The sequence below is a fragment of the Paroedura picta genome, chromosome 7 (assembly GCF_049243985.1).
Source record: "Paroedura picta isolate Pp20150507F chromosome 7, Ppicta_v3.0, whole genome shotgun sequence".
Lineage (NCBI taxonomy): Eukaryota > Metazoa > Chordata > Lepidosauria > Squamata > Gekkonidae > Paroedura > Paroedura picta.
This window is the reverse complement of record NC_135375.1, coordinates 21,504,835-21,513,132: the sequence shown is the minus strand read 5'-3', so window position 1 is coordinate 21,513,132 and position 8,298 is coordinate 21,504,835. Positions and strand designations below refer to the sequence as shown.

The following is an 8,298-nucleotide window of genomic DNA, read 5'->3' as shown; positions in this document are numbered from 1 at the left end:
CTGGAACAATGATTGGACAGATATATGGATGCCATTTCCTTGGCTGTGTGACTATTACCCCCCTCCCCCCCCCAAAAAAAAAAAGAATGGGGCAGGGCACCTTGGATGGATTTTAGCTGAGATGACAGAGATTGAAACCGAAGATTCGACAAGAGGAGAGAGGAAACTTGAGAGAGGAAACCTTTATCCCATCCATTGGATATGTGCTTTACCTTAATTGGGGTCACTATGGGATGGGGGATTTGAGGACAACAGCGGTTCCTGGTGCTGGAAAAACAAAAAGAGGAAAATGAGAATGCATCTTTTCTCCCCCTTCGCTCCATCACAGTGCTGGTCAAAGAGACGGAGAACGCAGAAAGTGCCATGGACCAAAATGCAGTCATCCAGGGCAGTGGCCGAATCGTGCAACCAGGGATGGAGCGAACGCTGAATGTACGAAACATGCACGGCCCTGCCAATGAAAACTGATCATACAAGAACCAAAAGATTTTATTTCTATTTATTTATTTTTGGATTTATATGCCACTGCTCTCAAGAAGACTCATGGCAGTTCACAGCAAAACAATAAAAACAATACAGCCCTTAGAAATCTCCATATCACATTAAAAGATGGCAAAACTGTGGGGTTCTAACTCCACCTTCCCATACAGCTGTGGTCAAGAAGATCACAAGTGGACTTCCATAGACAAGAAAGGATCACCTGCTGCTAGTCAATAAAGGGTGGTGCCTGCCCCCCCACCCCCACCCCATGGAGCCTTCCCCCTGATGCAAGACGTTCTGCTGCTGATGGGGAGCCTCCCAGAGGACTCCTTGTGCCAGTGCTGCTCACGGTCCTTAGCTAAGCAGAGGGGTAGGATACAAGCTGAAATACGAGCAGCGAGCTCTTCCGCCAGGCATGTGGTTGAGGCCAGGACAGAGTCCCGGGTTTTTCCAACTGGATCCCAAGTTCCACCAGACCAGCTCCCACTCTCACTAGAGGAAGATCAGGGCCCCACCCTGAACAAGGTGGGAAGGACTAATAAGGATATTACTGCCATCTTTGAGATACTGTTTTATTGTGTAAATTGGGATTTTATTGTTTTAGAATTTTATGATGTGAACCGCCGCGAGACCTGTCGGGGAGCAGCGGTATACAAGTCCAAAAATAAATAAATAAAAGAACATGCAAGGCAGAGGAGGAAGCCTACAAAGTCTGTTGTTGTTTTTTATCGTTTGCTGCCTGTCCAAAAGAGTTTTGCTCCTATGAACTTACCAGCTGCTTCTCCAGAAGCATATACAAATCAGCAGCATGGCAGAAATGCCCAAGGGTATCTGGAGGGATTGAAAGGTCCAACTTCCTGTTTAAAAAAATAACAATTTCCTTCAATTATAGTATTCGGTGATTTTATGAACATAAGGAGCTCTTGCTCCCTTCCAGCACTGTTTCCGATGGGCACAAGAAAGACAAGATAAATTCAGGGTCAACAGGAGGGATGGAGCTGGAGGAGGAGGAGGAGGAACTGGTTTCTTGTACCTTGCTTTTTACTACCTGAAGGAGTCTAACACATTACAAACATCTACGAGGTAGGTGGGGCTGAGAGAGATCTAGAAGAACTGCTCTGTAAGAAGAGCTCTAAGAGAACTGTGACTGGCTCAGGGTCACCTGGCTGGCTTCATGTGGAGGAGCGGGGAATCAAACCCAGTTCTCCAGATTAGATGAAAAGTTGTTTTTTATACCCTGTTTCCACTGCCCAAAAGAGTCTGAAAGTGGCTTACAATAACCTCCCCTTCTCCCCACTTCACAGACTGGTCCAAAGTCACCCAGCTGGCTACCTCTGGAGGTGCTCAAACTCAGCTCTCCAGATTAAAGGCCACCACTTTTAACCATTACCCAGGATATCCCAGACCAGTTTATTAAGGATTCTTGCTTTGCCAAATGGATGTTGACATGCCAACAGTGGCCACTTATTCGTTCACAACTGAAATATAGATCCAAATTTCCCTGTCGCCTTCCAAGATGGTGGACGGAACCTCTGCTCTGGCAAACTTCTGTCGCTCAAAGCCAGGAATGGGACAAACAAGGTCTAGCTCTACTGGTGATATCCCCTAACAGAAACAGTTTTCTACTACAAAACAACTTTTTGCCTTCAAATTCGGCCTGGAGTCCCAAATGAACCCCGCCCCGAGCGTTGCTTTTGGGAGACAGGGGACCCCCACCCAATGAAAATTGCTCCTGTTTCCATCCACAGCGATCCTCTGCTGGATCCAAATCCGTATCTGTGCAGGACTCGGGATTACGGACCCAGAAGAGTTTATTTGTATCTTGCAAATAGTCACGGCTATCATACAATCATAGAGTTGGAAGGGGCCATACAGGCCATCTAGTCCAACCCCCTGCTCAACGCAGGATCAGCCCTAAGCATCCTAAAGCAAGGAACAAGGACTCCAGCTGTTAGCACATGCAGATGCAGGTATCCCTTGAGCAGTTTCAACTGGATTATAAATCAGGTTGAACACAGCTCTGACAAACTGGGTGGCCCAAATGAGAATGGCCGTTTTAAGTTCCAGCTAATAAAGGAAAAGTTAAAATGCAATTAGTAGAATTAAAAGAATTCAGGGCCAAGCAGAAGTACAGTTCAGGGTGAGACAAAATGGTTCCACATAGGTTTTGAAGACAATATGGCTACACACAATTTTCATGGCAGCAATCCTGGGATTCTGATACAGTCAAGGAAGTGCAAAAGCTATTCATCATACCAAGAGCAAAAAACTGACGTGTCCAATGGCAACCCGAATCCAATGCCCACTGTTTGTAGAACTTACCATCAGGTGATATGGGCACATGCATGATGTGCGGTGCAGTCCCTTGGATAATGTTGTCCGTGGTATTCGGGGGACTGGTGCTGAAAGCGAGGACTTCTAGCCAGTACTCTTTGTCCAGCCCTGGGTGTCTCACTGTCAGCCTCTTTGTTGCTGGCTCACTAATTGTGTACTTGCATATTACCCAGTCAGCTGCATTCACTAACAAGGAGAGAGGGAGAAAGAGAGAATATTAATTCTGATTCCTATTTGCCGATGTGCAGGTATTCTGAAACCGAGCCCTTCTTGCAAGAGCGTAAGAGCACCTTTCACTGACGGGTGGGGAAGTGCCTTTGAAAGACCTAGGCACATATGTAAGTGGCAAGTGAGACACAAAGGTGGTTTGCCATGGCCTTCCTCTGCAGAGCCTTCCTTGGTGGTCTCCCATCCTTACAGACCCCAAGATCTGATCAGGCTACGTCATGCCTCCTTCCCCACCTAAAATACAGGTAGCCTATAAAGAAGTAGTTCTCAACCTTCCTAATGCCACGGGCCTTTAATACAGTTCCTCATGTTGTGGTGACCCCCAACCATAAAATTATGCAAGGGTTCTTTCACAGAAATTAAACCGAAACTGACCAATGGCGTGAAGATCTATTGCTCATGACTGGATATAAATTGTTTTATCCTGGGGTTTCTTGGTTCAGTTCTGCCTCTTGTCCCACCATGCCGATCTCGCTCTTTTCCACTGCTCCAAACAGACGAACGCTCTATCCCGCAAGGCTGTTGTGTAGATGGTGCCCCCCAGCCAAGCTGCTTGCCCTGCTGTGACCCCTGTGAAAGGGTCGTTCGGCCTCCAAAGGGGTCCCTACGCCCAGATTGAGAAATACTTCTCAGCAGGAATAACCTCTTGCCCTCTTAACATGGCTGATCTCCTTTCTCGGGTTCCAACGGCAGCACCTTTCCTCCGTCTTTCTTAGCCCCCTTTCCTCTCAGATGGAGCTTCATCACAAAGACTTCTGCCTGATGCCCAAAGTCTTGTTGGCCTCTAGGGTGCCAATGGGCTCAAATCGAGCACCTTGAGGTTGGCATCACATCCTTTCCACCACTTCTGAGTCCCAAGTCCTAGAAGACCTCTCAGGGCACCACCCTTACCTCGAATTACAAGCTTTTCCGATCCTTCTAATGTGCAATTTCCATGTTTCTCTTTCACAAGAACACGGTAGCCTCTGATAAAGCCAGGGTGGGATTCGTTCAGATGTTCATAATCCCAGGCCAGTTTCAGAAGCCTGGAATTTGCTGTTTCTACACGCACTGCAGGGAAGTTAGCTGGCTCTGAAAGACAGGAAATAGATAAAGTGTTTATTTGTGTCCTGGACTGCTAATCATCAACCTATTTACTGTCAAAGTAAAATTGCATTTTGGGGGGAAACAATGGAACTAGCCCAATTCTTCCACGAGTTTCCAAGAAGGCTTCCATTGAGTATTTCAAGATTTGGGTCCTCCTTGCTCCTGTTGAACTAGACCCAATGCCCTGAACTAGGGATTTCTCCTAGCAGGTTGTTCTTAAGAGCCAGCTTGGTGTAGTGGTTAGGAGTGCGGACTTCTAATCAGGCGAGCTGGGTTCGATTCCCCATGGGGAAGCGCATGGGGACAAATCTAGGAGGGCCCTTGCAGGCAGGGGGCACTCTGCCTATGTCCAGTTGCTCCCATGCCTGTTTGGTCAGGAATAAGGACTGTCTTTCATTGAACAATGTGTAAAAGGTAACCCTGTGTTAGTGACGAGGACAAAAAGCAAGACATTGCTGCGTTCTTGCATAGTTCCCTTTCCCCCTATTTTAACAAGACAGTACTGTTTATTCAACACATTCGGTTACAACGTGGGGTCGACAGCACTGCGGACTTACCCAGTTCTTTAAGGTATTTGGCTTTCTTCTCCAGTAAAGAAGCTGTGCCATCATGAGATCCAAACACCCTGAAACTGTACTGCACTCCGGGAATGAAAGCATCTAGAACACAAAATCAGGAGAAGTTCAGAAAGGTTCCAGATTTAATGCAAAGAAACTGCACCGTTGATTTCCCAATGTTAGAAATAAGCCAAAAATGAAATCAAAATGCCAAAATGATGAGTCTCTCATCCACACTGATTAAGTATATATTAGGTATATTAATCATTCAACTTCTTGGCAGGCTCCCAGGCAGATTTCTCCTATTTTCTGATTCTTCCTCAATGATTGCCACTCCAAAATCTAACAGTTATAAATCAAATAGGCTCTTGACTTTAAGCTCTGTTGTCTTGAAGCACTTTTACTCCTATGTGCCCCCAGATTCCAGAGTTAGGCAAGAATTCTGATTGTGCTTACTCTTTAGAACAAGGCATTTACTGAAAGACATCATCCCGATGTCAGGATTGTAGAATTCCTGTCATAAATTAGCTTGAGTTCCTCCATGTCAGTTATATTGTTTTATATTGCTAGGCGCCTGGTTGCTCCAGGTCCTGTATTCTTGCTAACCATAAAAGTGAATGATTTGTTTTTCTAACCTTATCTCATGTTGTGGCCTCTCGGCAGAGCCCAGGTTTGTTGTCACCTCCCCAAGGCTGTGAGAATGTATTCCTGTTTTTCTTACACATGTGTTTTCTCTCTTGCTCCCCTCCCTTGGGAACTGTCAAGTTTTGGGCGGGAGAATTGTATTGATAAGCTGAGGCAAATCTGTACTCTGGTCAGATTTGACTTTTCAGTCTTATGGCGTGTAGTACTTTCCAATAAAGCTTTCTTTAATTAAGAAGCCTGTTGTGAGTTCTCTTCACGTTTGACACCCGAAAGACGGAAAGAGGATAAGGGTTAAGCAGAGCTTCACTTAAATTTGTGACTTAGTTTCTTTCAGTGTGTGGTTAAATTGTACACTCACTCCCCAGCAATAGACACACAACGTTCATCTACAAACATTATTTAAGGACACTGTTCCAAGATGGATCGCCGTGTTAGTCTGCCTATAGCAATAGAAAAGCAGCAAGAGTCCAGAAGTTCCTTAAAGACTAACAAAATTTGTGGCAGGTGAGTTTTCTGAAGAAGTGAGCAGTGATTCACAGAAGCTCCTCCCCTGCCACAAATTTTGTTAGTCTTGAAGCTGGAACTGGACTCCTGCTCATTTCTACCGCTACAGGCAGACTAACACACACGGCTACTTGGCTTGATCTATTTAGAATCATAGAATCGTCAAGTTGGAAAGGATGTCCAGGGTCATCTAGTCCAACCCCAGCACAATGCATTTCATTGGAAGACACCACATTTAGCTGGAAATCCATCAACGTTCTCTGAAGAAGTAAGCAGTGATTCATGAAATCTCCCACTGTGGTGCATATTTTGTTAGTCTTTAAGGTGCTCCTGGTAACTCCTGATCTTTTCTGCTGCTACAGACAAACAAGATTACCAATCTTAATCTGTCTCCATGGAAGGCATCACATTTAGCCATATAGAATGGAAATCCATCAACTTCATCTGAGCAGGGACTGACAGAAGCTCCTACTTTGTCACAAATTTTGTTAGTCTTTAAGATGTTATTGGACTCTTGCTCTTTCCAGCTGTTCCTTAGCCATCCCCATACACTCTAAATACTCTCGTCTTGTCTGGTTACTTTTCCATCCACAGTACAGAGCCCTGGTCCCTACAGGAATTGATGAGACTTCATTGAACTTCTAACTAGCTGGGAGGTTCATACACATTCTACACCACCTCAACAGTAGAGGCAAATGGAGGTCTCGTTTAAACCCAGTGAAGCAAGATGTCTCAACAACTGTAGAGATTTTGAAGGCTACAGATTCTGTTTTAGCAGATACATTTTTAAAATGTTGGTCAAGTTCATCTGATTTTCATGATGAACTTCACAACTCCTTCTCAAATACATCTTGAGTCCACTACTTGACACAGTGGCCTTAGACAACCAGATGGCTGCAATGATCCAGAGTGCTCTTTTGGTGCTTCAGGTGGTAGATCAACTGCATCCATTCCCGGGTCAGTCAGATGTAGCCACAGTGATTCATACCTTAGTTACATCTAGACTGGACTACTGCAGTGAACTTTTCTTGGGGCTACCCTTGAAGAGTGTCTGGAAGCTGCAGCGAGTATGGAATGTTACAGCTATACTGCCAGTTGGGATCGGCCAATTGGAGCAGGTGACACTGATAACACAGCAATTACACCAGCTACCAATCCACTCTTGAGTCCAATTCAAGATGTGGGTTTTGACCTTTGAAGTCCTACATGGCTTCGGACCAGGGTGTCCAAAGGACTATCTTCCATATGTTCCTGCCCAGGAATTAAGATCACAAGGAGAGGCCCTTCTGACTGCACTGTCAATCAAAGAAGTTTGTTTGGTGGGTACATAGGGTCTTTTCAGTGGCAGCTCCACAATTATGGAACTGGGTGACGTATCTGTTGCCCCACACTTCCAGTCATTAGGAGTCAGCTGAAGATGGTTTTATTTTAAAACTGTATTTGATTGAAGCAGTCCTAAACTGTGGTTTTTAGATTTTGGTTTTATGTTTATATGAACTCTATTTTATGTATTTTATTTATGTAAACCACTTTTGAGTTTGATAAGGAGGAAAGAAAGCTAATAAATGTTTTAAATAAATACATAAAAAATAAATTATGGTGTTCTATACTTAAATTTGATCTTTCATTGCTAGTATTTGGATGGGAGACCTTCAAGGATTTGGAAGAAATTCCTCCAAGGAACACGAGGGGTCATGACATGGAAGCAGGAAATGGTAAACCACCTTCAAATGTGGCTCACCTTCAAACCACCCTTGCCTGGGTGCCAGATAATCTCAGATCTCCTGGCTACACTACAAATGCCAAACGATAAAAAAAATAAATCTCTCATTCACCTCTATAGTAGGTGCACAGAAGCCACCTCAGTAAATGCATTAAAAGCATTTATTTAAGCTTGGCATTCTTTGCCTACAAGGATAAATGCAATGATGCAAGGAACGACAAGAAAGACACGATAAAATGCCATAGTAGATCTCAGATCAGATGCAGGAAAAATACTGACAAATCAGAATTGGATGGCATTTCAATGCCTCTCCAACCAGGGCTGATCTAGTGAGGAATTTTTAGTTCAACAGCAAGGATGTCTAGTTCTCACCTGATGTGATGAGACCACTGGACTGGTTTGATCCAAATTTCTTCCACTGGAAATCACAAGGCCGGGCTCTTGGATGGTTGCACCAGTCAACAACGTAGCCATCAAACTGACTTTGAGGCTTCCACGAGATGTAAATGCCTGTCTCTGTGTTGTTAGTTGTATCTTCTTTAGATGCGCTGGCATTAATCTCCCACACATGATCTAAGAAAGTAACACATTGCCGTAGTTGGATTTTCGGGTAATGCGTGCTTGAAAGAAGAAGAGTTGGTTTTCAGTTCTCAGCTCACTCCATTTGCTCCAGTGAATCTGAACTTGGAGTCCAAGTACATAAGGGTTTAATACACTTCTCAAGACTACTAGACAGAATAT

At 44.5% G+C, this 8,298-nt stretch overlaps 1 protein-coding gene across 3 annotated transcripts in view; it reads right to left on the bottom strand.

Moving 5' to 3' along the window:
* LOC143842181 (oncostatin-M-specific receptor subunit beta-like) overlaps window positions 1–8,298 on the bottom strand; it is a 35,964-nt gene that overhangs the window by 3,021 nt on the left and 24,645 nt on the right. For all 3 annotated transcript variants that reach the window (XM_077347016.1, XM_077347017.1, XM_077347018.1), the window contains 6 exons: window positions 7,930–8,130; window positions 4,686–4,787; window positions 3,934–4,113; window positions 2,803–3,000; window positions 1,253–1,337; window positions 213–267 (listed from right to left, as the gene is read on the bottom strand). In XM_077347016.1, the coding sequence (XP_077203131.1) occupies window positions 213–267; window positions 1,253–1,337; window positions 2,803–3,000; window positions 3,934–4,113; window positions 4,686–4,787; window positions 7,930–8,130 (821 nt within the window). The remainder of the gene's footprint in view (window positions 1–212; window positions 268–1,252; window positions 1,338–2,802; window positions 3,001–3,933; window positions 4,114–4,685; window positions 4,788–7,929; window positions 8,131–8,298) is intronic.